We start from the raw sequence: 18,903 nt of genomic DNA, 5'->3' as shown, positions 1-18,903 counted from the left end.
GTGGAGTCCATGCCTCGATGGGTCAGAGCTGTTTTTGCGGCATGAGGGGGAGCTACACAATGTTAATTATTAGTGGTGGTTTTAATGTTGTGGCTGATCGGTGAATACCCCACTAAATGTGCTGTACTCAGTTTGAACAACGTTGCATATTGCTTTATAGAACACAATTTGGACGTAAAACACATTATTAGGAAATAACAAAAAACACACTATTTAAAAAAATACAAATTGAAGGTTACTTGAGGGTATATTTGTATGTACATTACTTTGCAGAGAAATACCCAAATAAACATTGTACCTTTTTGCATTACAGATATCAAGTCGCATTTCTTATAAAACATTACAAACAGGATCATGAGATACTATACTGTTGAATCTCTTATTTATAATACCATCTCAGTTATAATACTATAAAGCATTTAACCAGAGTTTATAATTCAACAATTCTTCCCGATTGGCTCGATTCTTAGTCGGATTCAAATAAAAAAATGGAGGTGAGTTCATGAAGTGTCATCCCATCTCTTTTGGAGTTCATTACTCTGTGTTTCCTACTCTGCTTATGTCAGCAGTTTTTGCCCCTGTCCTTGCCCTGAGCATGCATTGGATAAGGAAAGTATCCCTACGAAAACAGTAGAAAAATGAGTGAAATTGAAAATGCAGACTTGACCATAACCTTAGAAAAAGGATGTAACTATTACTAACACTTTTATGAAATGCCTTCTATGTGAAGCACATTCGAAAGCTGAACTCAGAGCCAGAAGAGCGTCTGTCCAGTCGCATGTGATAAGTTATTCAAAATGGCACTATCCGTGGAAGTAACATGGAAGTAAAAATGTCCCTATATCGTGATCCATTGATACAGTAACCTCCCAAAAGTCACAATGTCTCCTGATGTCCCCTCGAGACAACTGCTGTTACACCAATGCTTTCGCTTGACGCTCTCTGGAGCCTGGAGGTCATTTTCCCCGGCTCAAGTCGGCTTCATCTGAATTGGAAAAAAAGAAAGAGAACAAAGAAAGAGAGACGGGGAAAAACAAACAGACAAGAATAGAACACGATGAATGAATTGTCGGTATCCACGGCGACCCACACCCTCTTGAGTCCAAATGCAGAAAAATGAAAAGAAGTTCCTTGTTGAACCTGGGTCTGGTCCATGTGGGCTGTTGGAATTTGTAAATGTATTAATCTATGTCTGTCACAATTATTGCATTGTAGTAAAATCTTTAGATTCCGTAATTATGTTTCCATCCAAAATTGAGTGTAATTTTGATCCAATGTTAGAAATATTTCTATATATATATATATATAAAATGTAAAAGACATTACATCATGTCATTGCAACATTATGACACTTTTGTATGGCCATTTTGTCAGTATCAACCCAACGTTATATCACAGTCACAGCTAAACCTCCGATAGGAGTATATGCATATAATATATGACAATTTATATTTTTTCATTTTTATTTTGAATTCACTTTTTATCCTGTTTGATTTTATTTTTATTTTTATTCTCCATTTTTTAATGCTAATTGCTGTAGTGAAATGCACCAAACCTCCTTCCTAGTATATGTAAATGCACCTGGCGGAATAAACTGATTCTGATTCTGATTTTATTTATGTTCCAGTCTTAAATTCCAAGAAATGGCTCTTTCGCAACAGATAGACATGTATTATTACATTGTTATAGCTAATAATATAAGCTATAACAATGTGATTGGTGCAATTAATGCCACTATCGCATAAAATAATTATTTTATGCGATAGTGGCATTAATACCAAAAATACTAAATTAAATTGTTAATTACAATAACTTGTCTGACAATAATTCTGATTCATATTCATATTTTCTTGTCCTCAAGAGGAAATGAATCTCCACAGCTAGTCCATACACAAACACATTACACAAAGACACATACAACTGCCAATGTTATGAACAAAGTCCAGAGATCTATTAAAGTTTTTGAAGAGCGGTGGTGGCCGAGGCTGAAGCTCATATCGAATCGAATTTTCAACTTAAATGTCATGATCGTGACACCCCTAATCTGATCATTATATTCACAAGTCTATCTGGCTACCTTCTGCTATACCTCTAGCAGCACTGAGGCGGAACTCACTGGCGTAGTCCTGTAGGGTCATGGGCTGGGATATAACCAGCCTGAAGGCCTCCAGCCACTCCCTCTGCTCCTGCTCATGCTCGCACAGGAAGACAAACTGCCTTCCAGGTGTCTGCAGGGTGATGCCGTGCGTCCAGCAGCCCCGCCTCGGGCCCATGGACGTGCCCTCCGAGACAAAGTAGTTATGACTTTCTGTGCCGATGAAGACTGTGCCCAGCTCTGTGGCGTCCTGGGTCAGATCAGGGAGAAAGGGCATGTTTTTTAGATGGATAGATAGATAGATAGATAGATAGATAGATAGATAGATAGACGGATAGACAGATAGACAGATAGACAGATAGACAGATAGACAGATAGATAGATAGATAGATAGATAGATAGATAGATAGATAGATAGATAGATAGATAGATAGATAGATAGATAGATAGTTAGATAGATAGATAGATAGATAGATAGATAGATAGATAGATAGATAGATAGATAGATAGATAGATAGATAGATAGATAGATAGACAGATAGACAGATAGATAGATAGATAGATAGATAGATAGATAGATAGATAGATAGATAGATAGATAGATAGATAGTTAGATAGATAGATAGATAGATAGATAGATAGATAGATAGATAGATAGATAGATAGATAGATAGATAGATAGATAGATAGATAGATAGATAGATAGATAGACAGATAGACAGATAGATAGATAGATAGATAGATAGATAGATAGATAGATAGATAGATAGATAGATGAGGAGGATCACGTGAAGGAATTGGCAATATCAAGTAAAGCTAAAGAATAATTTGAATATATGACATAGGGAATGCACAATAGAGAATAAAAAATAAACTAAAATATAAACAATAAAGAATAAGGGTAAACCTAGAATCAACAAAAACAATAAAGTATGCCTAGAAATCATCAAAAAAGTATAAATAACTGGCAATATACACTTTCAATGTACAATAACCTAACCATAAACAGTCAAATTAACCTAACCTCAAAAGAAAATAAAACCTAAGAATGGACAATGAATAATAGAACAATGGTATCAATGGTAACAATACCATAAACCTAAAGATCACAAGTAAATATAATCTAGAAACCATAAAAATTTAACAAGACAATAAAATGTATTAACAATAACAGAAAAAGTAATTTGGCTGTATATCAAAATCCACAGCACATTAACACACACATTTAGTAGCACCCATTTTTCCATGGCTCTTTCATTACCAGCGGAGTTTTGAAGTAGAGAAGCTTCCTGTCCATCGAGCTCAGCGTGAACCACCTCTTCTTGAATGGCTCCCACTGCTACTCACACAGAGATGGACAGAAACACATTGGTTTATTTTTTAGGTAAACCTAGCCTCGGTATTAGTACATATTAGCAAAAAGGGTCATTGAGAAACAGCGTGATAGACGACCAACCATTGGACCAGTTTTCTCCATGTACCCTTCCTTGAGACTGACTCTACTGATCTGAGGTATGAGCTGCAGGTGAGAACAGGACAGAGGGGAAAGTGCCAAAGTTGGCCAAGTCAGTAGATAAACAATGTGGAATACAGGCTGGAGCAGAACATAGGCAAGGAAAGGGGTCGCAAAGATTATACGTGAAGATTTAATGAAATTCTCAAAGTCTTTTCTAAAAAGGTCTCACCTCATTGTGTTGAGCAGCTGGGTGTTTTCTCTGGAGGTAGGCCAAGCGCGTCGCCCGAATAGCATTGAACCAGGTCACAATCAACTAAAAATAGTAAAGAACAGCACACTGTGTTGGGGAGTTTGGGAGGCATGCATTTTCCACAATTGTCTTCTCTATCTACTGTACATTATTTTAATCATATAAGGGCGGTTTCGCAGACACAGGTTAGGCCTTGTCTTAGACTTAATCACACTTTTAATCTGGACTAATTTAAATGGCCTTCCTCAGTCATGATTTAAAGCAGTCTCAGACTCAGCCCTAGTCGTGGTTGAAAAAATCTGATTTCCTGAAGGGAGATCAGGACTGATCTAGGTCTAAGCGAAGGCTTCAATTAAAATTTGGCCAGAGGCAATGTTATTTTAGGATTAATGGATGTGGACCAGGTCGACCTTGACAATCTGGGCTTTGACCAGCACCAAGACCAAACAGAAGGATGGTTATAGAAGAAGGCTGACTATAGTCCTTAATGATCTCAGAATCGTCTCAGAAAGGCATTTTAAAATTCTGGATTAATTTAAGTAGGATTATCATAGTCCTGATTTCGATTAAATCCAGTGTGGTGTGGGGGTGGTGAAGTTTAAGCAGCCAAACCTGTCTTGGGTCTTGGTAATTGGGCCCGGAATCAAAGGTGGCGGTATGCCAGTCGCTTGTCAGTGAAATCAATGAGCAATAAGCAAATCACCCATCCATACACACACACGGGGAGAGCCTCTGTCATGACATGTGTCCACCTGCTGCCGGCTTGTTACATCTTGCCACTCTCTATAATAAACTGGTCTGTTTGCAACATCTCTGCCTGTGTCTCTGTGTCCACTGCACCATATTGTCTGGGGAACTTAACTCTTCATGACCCAATGTGGTATTGGGGTGGTGTGGTTTCCGCAGCCACACCTGTCTTGGGTCTAGGTAATTGGGCCTGGGATCAGGGTCGCTGTGTGCCTGTTGCTTGTTAGAGCAATCAACAAGCAACAGAACCCCCATCCCCCACATACACACAGAGGAGCCCTTGTCATGACATGTTTTCCATCTGTCCCGGGCTTGTTCCATCTTCCCCACTCTCTACAATAAACTGGTACTTTCCAACGCTGTCGTCGTTTGGTGATGGGGGTATGAGGTATGAGGTGTGGGGGTGGTGTGGTTTAAGCAGCTACACCTGTCTTGGGTCAAGGTAATTGGGCCGGGGATCAGGGTGGCTGTATGCCTGTTGCTCGTTCGAGCAATGAACGAGCAACAGGTAAAACCCCCATCCCCACACACACACACACACACACACACACTGAGGTGCCCTTGTCATGACATGTTTTCCATTTGCTCCGGGCGGTTGTTCCACCTTTTCCCGCTCTATGCAATAAACTGGTACTTCTCTGTGTCAGAGGGCCCTGAAAACGCCACTCGGATGGCGGATCCGTCTGCCACAACCATCAAATATAGCTCTCGTGTGTCTCAGTCTAGTAGGAGTTAGTGTGCTGGTCTTCAATAGGTCTCCTCTTTTAGGGTTTTCCACTCAATATTGTACGAGATGTGAAGAGGGGGTTATGATTACAGCCTTCACCTGCCCACTCTCGTGGTAAACAAACAAGTTCCTCATGCGTTCCTCGTGCGAGTAAGATATCTGCAGCCCGTGTGCGTGGCCGATCTTCTCCGGCTGGAACTCGGCATTCAGATCCTTCATGAAGATGACGGCTTTGGGAGCTTTGGACTGTTGGTTGGTGCAGCGGGTCAGAGGAATATGTTAAGACTTTTAATGCAAAGCGTGCATTGGTTGACATTCAGAAATGTACAGATGGCCATGAGATGAAGGCGGTACCCACGTCTTCCTTCACAAAGTATTTGAGGGTGAGGTCTTCCCGGGAGAGCAGGAACGTCCTCTTCAAAAACTGCTTGTTATCCCTGCCCTTCTTCCATAGGATTGACTTCAACACATCTGGATTGGATGACATCAATACAATACATCAATGAGGATAAGTTTCCTATATCGCACACAGAAAAAAAAACATTTACAGTACATCAGCAGACCCATCACCTGAGTTATAAGCTTGTTGGAGGTAGCTGTCCTCTCCGGTGAATTCTCTTCTCTCGTACTTAGCCCTGATCCACTGATCTTTAAGAACACTGGGACGAAGAGAGGAAATGTTCAATTATGTCCTTTACTTCACGACACATTTGCTGCACATTATCCCTTACATGTGTACACTGACAAGATCAGGGACGTCACTTGGGTTTGAGAGGTGGGGGGGGGTGCACCGATCAGGGCTGCCCCATCGCTGGCGCGCCGTGGGCACAGTCGGAACTGTAGGAGCGCGAGCGCACCGCCACTGGCACACCATGGGCACAGTCTGTGCCATCAGAGAGGGACCGATCAGGGCCCAGAGCCGCGATAATTAAAAATGATATAGTTATGTTTACAATGATATGTTGAGGAGGACAACTCCGTTTTTCCCAGGGGGTGTGGGGGGGTTATTACATTTTCATTTTGGTTTTGGTTAGGTTAGGGATAGGGTTAAGGTTATCGAGTTGGGCTTAGGAGTTAGGGGTTAGGTTAGTTAGGCTTTGCATGAAAACCACTACTGTATGTTTCACTGTAATCTCCATGCCACCCACCATCATGGGCTATATATATCATCGGCTGTTTGTTCCTCTTAGTATATAGAACAGGAATTCACTCTGAATGTGGTGTTTGTTGAGTCAGTGGTTTTCACTTGCACAGCACTGGCTGAGTAAACCGAGGTGTTTCACAAAGCCACAGCCACTCACTTTGGGTCTTTGTGTCGTGGTCGGTAGAAAAAGACAGGGAGGGATTTCTCGTAAATGGCCTCGGCTGCAGAGTTTCCCCTCTCTCTCATGAACTGAAATCAAGAGATGCACGGTTAGATTCCACTTGAACCTGCTTAACTATCAGCCTAGATCCCTCACGATAGAGATCGCCGTCTGACTGACTTTGGACCAACGTATAAAACTGCAGTATGTGTAAGTAAGTTAGGTTCATTGCATCAAACTATAGTAGCAGACCAACTTATGTGTAAAACCCTCGTAAAAATTACAAGACATTTTATCATTAATTTTGATTATTGGGGTATTGTGTACCACAATATCACAATGTTTTTTCTTAATTTTCCCAATTTCCTTTCTTTAATTTGACAGATAATGCATGATAATATATACTTATGTATTGTGGTTATACCTCTACAAGAGAGTCGTCCCAGAAATCCAGGCGTATGGATTTCACCCTACTGACTGCTGGTAAATCACGGTGTGTCCCTGAGCAGTTCAGGCACACAAAGACACCGAGGCTGTATGAGGCCCAATCGGGCTCTGTGGGTAAAACATTGTTTTAATAAATAATGATAAATTGAAATAATAAAAATAAATTTTCTTTGTGTACATTTTATTAGTGTATTATATTATTTTGTATATATTTTATATTGTACAGACTGTTTCCTCCGCTAGGCATACAATACACACACATAGTACTTTGTCATAGCTATTCAATATGCATTATAACAGTTGGATTAATTATATGCAAATCTCCAGATAAATACCAATGGTTCTTGTAGCTTTAATGGGAAAACTTCGATTTTTTTTTTTTATGAATGGGTAGTTGCCACAACATTTTGTATTGAATGACTTGTGTTAACACATTTTCTATTAAAGATGTATGCCACCAAAACACTACTAAACACTAACGATTTGGAATTTGAAGTTAATTTCATTATTATATTGGCAAAATTGTATGTACACAATCCGACCGCACATCTTCAAAGGATTTTCACAGAAACCCCTGTGAATTAGTGACTATATTATTTTTGTACGCATATGTTGAAACTTTCAATAAAAAAATATAACTGTAGGGGCGGATGGGGCATAATATTAAAGCATTTTGATCGGTTGTTTTTTTTTTCAACTTTTGTGCTTCGTAGATACACCCATATTTATTGTTCTTGTCAATGGGAATCACACCCTATTGAATTTACTTTTGAACAAGAGGAACGTGTGTTGAAATTGTTATCTGTGTGAACAAACACTTCCCCTTTTTGGGGAAAATGTTGCTGGAAAACGTGGCAACCGCCTGTTGTTTGGATCATAAATATGGTCAAACAGATAAGATAAGGGATTGTTGACCGGCGCCATGAAATCATTTTCTGTTGATGAAATGCGTTGAAAAAATAGGATCCACCAGAGCTGTGAAAATACTATCAGCATTTTTGTGATGAAATCTTAATTAATCTATGCTGTTTTTATTCTGTGTTACTCACCAGGAGCTCCACAGTCAGCGCACAAGTTATTCCCTGGCCGTTTCACCAAGTCAAGCAGGATTTTCTTATTTCTTTCCAGATTTGCCATAGGTGATCCTTAACTTCTATCAATTGATGAAGAAGACAAAGAGGCTTCTCGGCATTAAGTCCATGTTGGTTTTATTCTAAAGCCAAACAAGCAACATTCTTCATTGGCCAACACAGCACTGAGTGTGAGCATTTCCTCTCAGCCACACAGCTCCGTCAAGCTTATTGTTCTGTCAACTAACACAGAGTACTCCAGCATTAACAGAGGCAGGAAGTCACCCATACACACTGTATGTATACTGTATAAAGAAATATATATATATATATATATATATATATATATATATATATATATATATATATATATATATATATATATATATATATATATATATATATATATATATATATATATATATATATATATATATATATATATATTTATATATCATTTTGCATCAAAATCCATCATTATGTGAAACTTCATCTTCAGTAAGTTAAAAAACAAGTTAAATAGATAATCTAGATATAAAATAGAAAACAATGTGTACAGTATATATGTATGTAATGTGTATATAACAACTGTTACATTCAGAAATTACGTTAAAAATACATTACAAAAAATGTAGAATTGCAAATTACAAAAAAAAGAATGCTCATACTTTGGCACAACATAGTGTTCTGCTATTCTGTTAAATAATTTTTATTTAACCCTTAAACCAATTTCCCCCCCCCCACTGAATTTCCCCCTGGGGATTAATAAAGGGTTATTTTCTCTTATCTTCTCTTATCTTCTCTCATCTTATCTTATCTACAGGACAAATAAAGGTTATTAGGGGTCCAGTCGCAGAGATGGAGCCCTATTGATTTTTGTTCAGATTTGTATAATTAATTTTCTCCTGGGCATTTTTTCCAGCTGAAAGTGTCTGGCGCAAAGTAACTGCCGAACCCACGGACACTACGTATGAGGCGTCGTCGGATTCGGCGCAGTTCAAACATTTTGTGGTCCAAGTTTGATCGACATTGGTTGCTTTGCGCAGGATCTACGCCGGGTTGAGACGAGGGGGAGCTGATGCTGAGTTCCATGGGAACTCGAAAATTGTTACTTGTGTTAATAGGAAGTAAGGCTGTGTTCCATGGGAAATCTGAAAATTTGTTTGAATTGATTCTGCGTTCCATGGGAACTCAGACAATTGTAATTTGGCTCGATAGGAAGTGATGCTGTGTTTCACAGGAACTCAGAAAACTGTAATCCATGACTAACGCAGCTAACCTGGACCCTTTGCATTGCTGCCTGCATCGATATTTGTTATTTATTTTTTTATTGTTTTATTTTTTTATTAGGGGTCCAGCATGAAGTGCTATTTGGAATTTTGTCCATAACAGTTTTTTCCTTACCCCTCCTAGATATTGGACAACAGCGTGTCTGGACTTTTATGGCATTTTCAGGGCATTTTATTCAGAATTTTGAAACAACCGACAGTTTGGCCACCAATTAATTTTCAAAGTTTACAAAAAATGCCTACATTGCATAATCTGCCCCAACTCATGAACATATTGTGCTGTCAGCATCCATGTTGGTACATACAGTATGTGCACACCTCGTCTTTGCACAATGGTTCAACAATATCTGAGAGCATTTAGTGATGTTATTTAATAAAATGGCCAATCAAAGCCCAATCAAACTGCAGTGTCAAGTCGACAGGGTTCGCCATCGTTGATCTGCATTAAATTTGATGGTCCAATGCACCAATGTACTTACAATACTCTGTCAAATGTGGGAGGAATCGTCCATCAATGTCATATTTTTTTTTGCCATTTGGCCGTAACTTCTACACTGCTTTATCCCTGGATTCCTTACATGACAATTTTGTCTTCAGTTGATCCCATTATTGACATTGGTGCCACTGCTGTGACTAACTATTATTAATTATTATTATTATTACTTACTATTATTAACTAATTATTATTATTATTATTATTATTATTATTATTATTATTATTATTATACAATGGCAAAGGCAAAAATAAATAAATAACTGAAATTGTAAAAATGTGAACCCACATTTTCACTGTTCCAGTATTTGTCGTCTTTGGTTAAATGCTCGAACATGAATGTACATAATTGTATTGACAATAGATCACTTTAATAAATAAACGGGGGAAAACTTGAAACAAGTTAATTAATTCGATTACATTTTTGAATTATTAACTATTTGATTTAAACTTTTTAGAAGGGACGTGCAAAGCAATCGGACCTAAAATGATTAGTGAAAAACATCTGCCCGGAACCTTTGCACGGGAGTCTTGTTGTCACGCCGGCCCTTCAAACCGTGTCGGACAACAACTAAAGGACGAAGTTATTCCATCCGCACGATGATGTGAAAGTAAATCGTAAATCGTTTACATTCGTGACGATGTGGGTCGCTAAGAGATTTATATCATCGATCGTTCAGAGAGGTACGTTTGTAAGGACTGTATGATATTGATTTACTCCAGGTTGGTGGCCTCAATATCCATCATTATCGGCGTACACTGGTGTTGAAAGGTCCCACTCTTTTTTTTTTCCCCGACTCAGCGCTTAATGAATCCCATGGACAAAAGAGTTGTTACGTTTTCTGACTTCAGTTTCTTTTTTCTCGTCCATTTGGTTCAGTTGGTGTCACAAAATTATTTATTTAGGCGGAAGAATGCAGACTGTGGCGACCCGAAAATCTTATCAACCTAATTCTCTCCAAACGAATTATCTTGGGAGCGAAAAGAAAAGTGCGAATCACAAAAATACTTTATTTCTGTCAACATTATTTGGAAGTGTAAATCAGTCACATTCATTATTAGTTATGCCAAATACCCTTGTATTGGATTTAGTCCAATTTAGTCCTCCGTAATGACATTCAATTTGTGAGTAAAAGATTCACTCATTTGCTGGGGTGACTCCTGAGTCATTACAAACATTTGTTTGCTAAGAAAGAATCGTTCGCAAATCTTGCATCACTAGCACACATTCGTAGTGAGAGGACAGATACAACATCTTTACATATACTCTGTACGAGGGTGGCAACCAACATGTTTATAACAATATTATATATACAGTGTCGCAAAAGATGCGTTTTAACATCCCCTTCTGTGACTTAATTTATTATTCTTTCAGGAAAATACACCGGTCGACCCGGCTTATTCAGACGTCCCCAGGGCTCCTCTTCTGAACTCGAACTGCGCTATCTCCAGTGCACGTGTTGCTGGAGGAGTCGGATCGCCGTGGCGGGGTTTGAGACCATGAACGCACACATCTCCCCTGATGCTGCTCCCTGCTTCGATGATGCCACCGCGTCCCTAGACGCCTGCTACACTCAGGAGCAGAGAGGTGTCATCCTGCAGACGCTTAACACCGCCACAGAGACTGAGCTGTCCGGCGTTAAGCTCCTGCGGGGCCGCAAGTCTGTCAACATTGTGGAGTACAGGACCAAGAACGGACCCTTTAAAAGCCTGGAGAGCGTGGTGAATGTCCCTCTGCTGAAGCACAAAAGTGCCGTCGTCATTTTTAATTCTATTCTCAATCCTCTGCCCAAAAAGGAGAAGAAAGTTAAGGTTCAGCTGATCAAGTTCATCAGGCCAGAGGTGGACAGGTCCTGGCTGGAGGTGAGGTCTGGATCCAGCCATTTCAAACATATATTCTCCTGTTGGGGTTTTTGGTTGTTAATGTAAGGACTAAACCTGTATGGCTAGATATTAACCATAAAAATCTATTTTCAGGAAGCCAATTCCATAGTGTCAGTAGTGTGTGGGACAAACAGAATCGCCTGGGCCCATATGGGCAGAGGAATGACAGTGCTGGATTGGCAGCACCTGGATTGCCCAAATTTTTTGAAGGGAACCTATCAGGCCTCATCTTACTTGACTGATGTAAGTCTAAATGCCACCCAGGATTGATTTGATGACAGCTTGGGTAATAAATACACTACGAGAGCCACTGTTTGCATCCACTTGTATCAGATTTCTATGCATACATTTGTCTACATTGGTAACTCATAAATAATGTCCACTTTCCTTCGCCCAGATTTCTTCTGTGGTGTCACTCCTCCCCTCGGCCGACTTCTACATAGTAGAGAAGTCCTCCATCTCACTACAGAATTCAGCCTTGTTCCCCGTCATGGCCCATATGCGCACAGTGGAGGCCATGCTGTTTGCACTGCTGGAGCCCAGGAACTACCAGGCAGACTCCAACACCCCTCCGAGGTAAAAAACAAGTTCAACTCTGTGCTAAACATAGAAGGGTGCAGGAGCCATACTGCTGAATCGAATAACTTTGTACATTGGCAGAATGGGTCATTTAGATCAGAAACAAAAAATTGATGCCATCTTTTCAGGGTGCTGAACATGATGCGGCTCGCCGTGGGGCGCCACTTTGGGCTGATGGTGGGGGAGTCGCGGACCAGCGGGGCAGAGAGGGTGCGTCAGATGATGACTGAGTCGGTGACGCAGAAGTTTCCCCGTGTGAACTTTCCCCGTCAGCTGCTGGTCAAGTACAGGAACGCCTTCCAGATGGGGAGGGGAAGAGGAGGGGAGGAGCTGTGCGACGCCATGCTACAGGCTGTGGCCTTTTATGAGCTGCTCTGCGACTCGTCCAGCTAGTCCCCCAGTGGGAAACGATGCTCCAGGATCAATGACGTCTCAAGAGGAGGCAGCGTTTTGTCTGAACCCATCACATCCTGTTTTTGGTTGGATGTCTACTAGGTGTGGTTTCCCACCACTTAGAAAACAGCCAAATGGATAAACTCAGATTGCTGTTGACCTTTTTGTAGCAAACTTTTTTTAAACTTGAATATATTTTTCACACTGGTAGTTTGCCTGTAGGCACTGGTAAACTTCTAGTGGATAGCATGGGCCCGGTTTGGAAATGGGTGAAATGTTTGAGGGTAGTGATTTTTTTTTTTTGTGGGAATAATTATTTTGGATATACTGTATAAACTCTTAATTGTCCTCAGCAGACACTTATTAGAATCATTAAAAAATGATGTTATTCCTGTGATCAGGCAGAGATAGAATCTCTTGGAATCGGAACATAGGACAGCTTGGAAGAGACTGTTTTGTTTGCTGCCATCTTCCTTCTGAGTTTATTAATTTCATCCTTCTTATGCTCTTCCTTGGTTATTTCCAAAGTAGGTACCTCAAACTCCAATATGACTTTTTACAATTACGTATGTTTAAGTTTTATTTCATTCTTTAGAGTTTCACATACATGGAACAGACATCAGACCTCATTGTAATAAATAGTATTTAAATGAAATGAGTACATGGTGTAAAATGCATTACTGCGGTAGTGCAGGTACTAGGCTGTAACTTTCATGTCCATTCTGTGGTGCTGAGAAATCTTCTGCCAGGAGTTGAACAGTGGACTTGGACATACCCAGGTTAATACTGCTGAAGCCCTTCCGGCATCTGAGGCAGAGAAATGGTGCAAGTAGTTAGTCAAAGATAGGATGTCCAAGATGCTGATGAAGGTGGTTTCAACCTAAGTAAGTTCAGCCTTGTGCAAGTCTATATAGTTCATTATTAGAAAATCCAACAATTTCCTCACAAGGATATGCTTCCGTTTACCAGGAAACAGTTCCCCGGCAGTTCAGTCAAAATGGGGAAGATGTATTTTTAATCACTAAGAATAAAGTATTCAAAAACTCAAAATGTTCCCTGGGCCTCACCCGCCTGGTTTGTTCGCCTTCTGCTGCTCTCTGTCATAGCGGCAGACTGAGCGGAGAAAGGGCATGTAGTCAACGCAGACCGCCCGTCTGTTACCCAAAAGGCTGAAGGATCTGTTCTGGAGAACCGCCCTGCTCAGCTCAAACCTCTTCTGGACCACACTGTAAAAACACGGCAGATAAGAGATTAATAAAGCTGATAATGGGATCAAAGTTTTATATCCGAGTATAGTCGGGTCGGGATTGTACTTATAGCCCTTTACAATTACAGTATAGCCCTTTCACAGTTAGCCCTTTGGGCTAACCGATTTTGCAGGCTCATGTCTACAGGACACGTTGACACCCCCAAGAATATTGTTCCCCTACAGAAGACAAAATGTGAAAGAAAACTCAAAGGGGGTATAAAACTGGGGACCCCCTTTCTGGGATGACATGGTCTGCAAAAGGTGCTGAGTAGACATATACCCTTTCACCCACATAAAGGCATCACATTCAATCACGAGCATAGTCTGCCAGGATGACCAGGAAATGCATTGAATCTGGGTTGGGTCCAGATTCTGTAATTCAAATGACCCCAGTCTGAACATATAATTTGTTAGCCAATTCCATTAAGGCAGGAATCCAAGACTCACCTTGGCTTGCAGAGAGGTTGTGAACTTAAGCTGAAGCTCTGTCTGTGAGTCAAGTTGGGAAGAGGCAGTCTCTCCGTGAGTTCTCCCCGTTTAACCCCAGCCGGTTCCTCTTGGGCCTCCTGGGGTTCCGTCCACACCCAAGACAAGGTCCGGTAGCATCTCTGAAACCCCAAACCCTCAGCGGCGGCTTGGATTTCCCAAGACCGCTCCTGCCCACGGCTCCTCTCCCCCTCATCTCTCGTCTGGTCGAGCAGGCCGTCCTTCACCTCCGCTCCCGTCCAGAGAAAGTCCTCCGGTGAACACGCACCCGAAATGTGCGTTTCAGTGGTTGGCGCGGTGGTATCGAGGTATGACATCAGGTCAAAGAAGTCGGATAAGGTACAAAAGGCGTGGGTTGGCGGTGAGGTTTCTTTTCCTTTGGTTGTATGTTCTGAGCGCTGGGATCTGAAGTGACTTCCTGCTAATAAAGGTGCAGTCGATCTACAGCCAGGTGTCTTCAACAAACATTTCCTTCGACTCAGTCTGGAGAAGTTTCTTTTCGAGTTGATGTTTGTTGCTGCCTTGAGATCAATGTTCTCCTCCACTGGTTGGATTTGAGGTGGAACTTCAGGGGGAGTTGGTCCAGAATTGAGCCCTTTATCTGGGTGGTAGTCAGTGTTTTCCTTGCCGTCGGTTGGTAGGGGTAGGAGGAGCTCCAGGTTGGAGTAGAGGAGAGGTACGCTTCTTCTCCAGCATTCAGTTAAGTGTTTCAGAAGCACGTTGTCCTGGTCTGTCCATGACTGCAACTGAGGAAAAATATGTTTTATTATATATTTTTAAACATTGTGCTTTGAGCAAATAGGTCTTTCAAATAACTTCTTGTATTTGATATGAAAGGGTAATATTAATTATTGCCTTGAGAAGGTTCAGTATATTCAGTTTATTAACAGTGTGGAGACCCAGCATGGTGGCAGTGCAGCCTCCGGTGTCACAGTTTAAGTTGTCTTCCACCCTAATGTCATTGGAACCTGCACTTAAAAAGAAAAAACAATATTACATATACAAGAATTTGTTATCACGACAATCATAGAGAATGTAATGTAACTGCTTTATCATAATATCTGCATATATTCAAAATGTCATGTCAATATGTCCAACCAAGGTTTATCATATTGAACCTACCGGTCGGTATGAAGTTACACCCAAACTGTTTGAGATAAAACTCTGCTTAAATATGTCAGACCCCATATACATACATTAATGTTATTACAATATGAAGAATGACAGTGTCTTATTTCATCACAATAAAATACCTCAAAGATAAGCAATAAGATCAAAGTTACTGCTCAGCACCAATTCCATACACATACCACACACCTGGTCTTAGTTGCATAATTGCCGTAACATTTTGTTTGCATTTATATGAGCTGAAGTCCACATTTACATTATCTCGTGTGACTTACAATTCACACCTGTGGGGATCTTAGGCTGCGCTCCCCTTTGAGGTGATTGCCAAGCACCGCTTTGGGCCCAAAACTGCAGCTGGAGCAGGCAGCGTCTGACGTCGGCCTGGGACAGCGTCAGCAGACTGGTCACATCGTTCGACTCCGCCATCACGTTCTCCACCAGACACACCAGATGCAGGTAGCTGCACATATTCACCTAGAAACAGTGAGGCAAGTGACCACTGGGGGAAAGGAAGGGAAGGGAAGGGTAGGACTAGACTTGTTGCCAACACAAGTTGGTCGGTAGTAAGTGGAAGGAGAGGCTTTGACGTACCACGGGAGGTGTTTTAAAAATGATCTCTTCCAAGTTTCCATCAAATCTCTCCTTGAACAAAGGATCTAAAGAAAATGACGTTAATCTTTCTTTTACAATTATTTGACGATTCTAATAAATGATCATATTAAAAGTTGTATCTACCACTGGTGGTCAAGACGACTGGTCTCTTGGTGGTCTTCATGAAAGTCTTTATGGTTGCGAGGAATCCCACATCATCTTCAAATATGACGTCAACCTGAAGGGTGAACAACTTAATATAAACCCAGCATTCTGAGAACGTAACAAACCTCTTGGTCGCTGGTGCCGGTCAAAATCTACCTCCTCAAAAAGAATGAGCGACGTGGCCGTCTTCTTGCTCTGGGAATCCTTTTGGTCAGTTTCCGGCACATGGCATAACTTCTTGCTGCCTGGTTTCTCAGGCGGCGGCCCGCTGCAGAGCATGTTGTCCGCTTTCGCCTTGGCTTTGAAAAAGTTTGCCAAAGTGACTGTGGCTGGGTTCAACTTGGCTTTGCTCTCGGGCCTCCTCCTTGAAGTGGAGGTGACGCTCTTGGTGGAGGTCATTTTCCCTTTGATAAGAAAATGGAGGGATATATGTTTATGAATGAAACGTACAAATGAATTAAATGAAACTTTAATAAGCGCCTTCGACTTTCTCCCCAGCAACAGGTTGTCTAGCTGTAGTGCTTCTAGTGTAGCGATGAAGCAGACCGTCCTCAGTTGCAGTCGATGGACGGAAGGAAGCCAGACCTTGCACAGTAGTTCTGATCTTGACAAACAACATGTAGTGAGCTCGCTCTTATTCCAGAGGGAAGCAGCTTTCTAACTAATAGACAGAATTGCCCTTTATTAAGTCCTACCAGAAGGGGTCGCAGGTCGCGGTTATCGGTGTTACACAGTGTTCGGGCATACACCGATTACATAACTTGCCCACCGCCATTTTGCTTTTATCAATACCTTTTTTTTTTTTAGAGAAATAAAATAAAAATCAAAAAAATTTCGTTCATTTTCGCGTATCAGCACCGATGTTCATCGAGTGAAAAAAAATTCTGTTACCGGTAACACCGACGTTGTCCTGACTTTATCAACCGGTGGGAAAAATTCCCCACCGTGGCTTCCCTACCAGGTAAAAGACACGTCCTGCTGTGGGCGTAGTTGCTGAAGTAGGCCGGTTTGAGCTGGTCTCTTTCCGAGGCCTTCACCAAGTGTGACTGGGTCGCCTCCTTCAACTGGGACAGAACAGAAGGGCCGCTGCGCCGGGAAGAGCTGTTCACCTCAAAGACCTTTCAGGAGGAAGTGAGGAGGATTTGAGGCAAAGGGCAAAGCAGTAATTAGAAGGCGTAAGCGATGAAGGGAGGGATTTTTTGCCTAGAAGAAGTCTTTGAAACTGATCAAGCCACAATCCAAGGTTTAGTTCTTTGATATTCTCTCTACCGGTCCCAACAAAAATTTGCCACCACTAATGCTGAATAAATGTGTAGCCGTAGAGGGTATACATAAAATATACTCATTTAGAACTATATGACATTTCATGAATTGACATTTGGTCGGTGACCCTGAAACAGGAATGGATCTAATCTTTCTCATGAGTATTCCGTTAAGGGCCAGTATATTGACACAGGGATCGTAACCCCTCGAACCACAATGCTATCCTACTGCAAGTAAGACTATATATATATATATATATAGCACCTTTCAAAGTAGTTATAGGTTATATAGTGCTTCATAAACATTTCAAACAGTATGGATAAGTAAAAGTTCACACAAAAGGTGCAGCTGAGACTGCACTTCTGGCAATCACAGAAATCATACCCTAACAGCACGATCATGAGGGGGAAAGATCAGCTAGGTTCAAATTAAGACCTTCTACAGTCTCTGCCGAATGAGGGGTTCATGTTCCGACGTCACTCACCTTAAATCCCAGCTCCAGAGTGCAGGCGTACACCGCCGCGGTCTTTCCCACCCCAGGGGGTCCTGTGATCAGCATGGTGTTGGACAGCAACTGCCCCGTCTCCTCTTCAGATGCCGCCTCGCCCTGGAAGTCCCCGCAGTCCCACGAGTCTACGGAGGAAAAGGCTTAAGGTTGAAGCCATCTCAACTGTTGGTACCCAATATTTCTACTGTATTGCATCAATATTTGTGACACCGTGAAATGTGAACAAGTGGTGAACCGCACCGCTGCTGTTTTCCTCGTGTTTCCTTTCCACTTCTTTTCTCCTTTCATCGCAGTCCGTCCTCAGTTTCCATTTCTTCAACCAACTGATTTTCAACAAGTAACCCTCAGTTATACTCATTTGAGGCCAAATACATGTTCAATGCTAGTGCCGTGAAGAGCGAGATGTATTCATGTCGGGTTACCTGTGAAGTTTATTCATTGCGGTAGAATTGCCAATGACTTCACTCGGACGCTGAGGGCTGTACTTTTCTGTCCACAGCACATCTTCCACTCTGGAATCTAGAGTGAATATACATGAAAGATTAGATAAATTATGTGTTGAGGTTCGTTTAAGGAAATATTAATCTCCGAAAGGGTCAAAAAAGAAAAAGGAGACATCACAAATACCTCTTTGGATACGGCAAGAGGACATGACCGATTGTCCCTCTGATTCTCTGCGACTCGTCGGTCGGGGTGAGCTGCTCTGGTCTCCGGTCCGTTTTTGCCGTTTCAGTCTGTGAGTGCGACTCAGCCGACTCCTCCCCAGTTGCTGTCCCTCA

At 41.4% G+C, this 18,903-nt stretch overlaps 3 protein-coding genes across 3 annotated transcripts; 1 reads left to right on the top strand and 2 right to left on the bottom strand.

Annotated features, from left to right (window-relative positions):
• Nucleotides 1–256: 256 nt before the first annotated feature.
• Nucleotides 257–8,263, bottom strand: adap2 (ArfGAP with dual PH domains 2). Its single transcript, XM_079999688.1, has 11 exons — nt 8,076–8,263; nt 7,004–7,134; nt 6,577–6,668; nt 5,846–5,934; nt 5,634–5,746; nt 5,375–5,521; nt 3,781–3,864; nt 3,552–3,614; nt 3,357–3,434; nt 2,117–2,345; nt 257–985 (listed from the first exon to the last, which is right to left on the bottom strand). The coding sequence occupies exons 1-11, from the start codon at nt 8,161–8,163 to the stop codon at nt 957–959; spliced, it is 1,143 nt and encodes a 380-aa protein (XP_079855814.1). The 5' UTR covers nt 8,164–8,263; the 3' UTR covers nt 257–956.
• Nucleotides 8,264–10,439: 2,176 nt separating this feature from the next.
• tefm (transcription elongation factor, mitochondrial) lies at nt 10,440–13,788 on the top strand. Its single transcript, XM_079998522.1, has 5 exons — nt 10,440–10,562; nt 11,254–11,741; nt 11,856–12,005; nt 12,160–12,338; nt 12,470–13,788. The coding sequence occupies exons 1-5, from the start codon at nt 10,520–10,522 to the stop codon at nt 12,732–12,734; spliced, it is 1,125 nt and encodes a 374-aa protein (XP_079854648.1). The 5' UTR covers nt 10,440–10,519; the 3' UTR covers nt 12,735–13,788.
• On the bottom strand, nt 13,426–18,872 carry atad5b (ATPase family AAA domain containing 5b). The gene is made up of 12 exons (XM_079999515.1): nt 18,752–18,872; nt 18,547–18,643; nt 18,365–18,447; nt 18,101–18,249; nt 17,312–17,471; nt 16,510–16,952; nt 16,333–16,426; nt 16,189–16,253; nt 15,873–16,071; nt 14,431–15,437; nt 13,802–13,960; nt 13,426–13,541 (listed from the first exon to the last, which is right to left on the bottom strand). Exons 1-10 carry the CDS (start codon nt 18,774–18,776, stop codon nt 15,277–15,279), a joined length of 1,476 nt encoding a protein of 491 aa, XP_079855641.1. The 5' UTR covers nt 18,777–18,872; the 3' UTR covers nt 13,426–13,541; nt 13,802–13,960; nt 14,431–15,276.
• Between the last annotated feature and the right edge of the window lie 31 nt (nt 18,873–18,903).

The sequence above is a fragment of the Zeus faber genome, assembly GCF_960531495.2.
Source record: "Zeus faber genome assembly, chromosome: 4".
Taxonomy (NCBI): domain Eukaryota; kingdom Metazoa; phylum Chordata; class Actinopteri; order Zeiformes; family Zeidae; genus Zeus; species Zeus faber.
The sequence above is the reverse complement of the archived record's forward strand: the minus strand, read 5'-3'. Positions and strand labels throughout refer to the sequence as shown.

Excerpts from the sequence above, each read along its gene's own strand:
- adap2 (XM_079999688.1), bottom strand. The coding sequence starts at position 8,163 with ATGGCAAATCTGGAAAGAAATAAGAAAATCCTGCTTGACTTGGTGAAA. Across the intron at positions 5,522-5,633 it reads AATACTTTGTGAAGGAAGAC|TCCAAAGCTCCCAAAGCCGT; the intron begins GTGGGTACCGCC and ends ACCAACCAACAG. Across the intron at positions 2,346-3,356 it reads TCTACTTCAAAACTCCGCTG|GACGCCACAGAGCTGGGCAC; the intron begins GTAATGAAAGAG and ends GATCTGACCCAG.
- tefm (XM_079998522.1), top strand. The coding sequence starts at position 10,520 with ATGTGGGTCGCTAAGAGATTTATATCATCGATCGTTCAGAGAG. Across the intron at positions 12,006-12,159 it reads CCTCATCTTACTTGACTGAT|ATTTCTTCTGTGGTGTCACT; the intron begins GTAAGTCTAAAT and ends TCCTTCGCCCAG. Across the intron at positions 12,339-12,469 it reads GACTCCAACACCCCTCCGAG|GGTGCTGAACATGATGCGGC; the intron begins GTAAAAAACAAG and ends CCATCTTTTCAG.
- atad5b (XM_079999515.1), bottom strand. The coding sequence starts at position 18,776 with ATGTCCTCTTGCCGTATCCAAAGAG. Across the intron at positions 18,250-18,364 it reads ACACGAGGAAAACAGCAGCG|ACTCGTGGGACTGCGGGGAC; the intron begins GTGCGGTTCACC and ends TTTCCTCCGTAG. Across the intron at positions 16,427-16,509 it reads CGCTCATTCTTTTTGAGGAG|GTTGACGTCATATTTGAAGA; the intron begins GTAGATTTTGAC and ends TTCACCCTTCAG.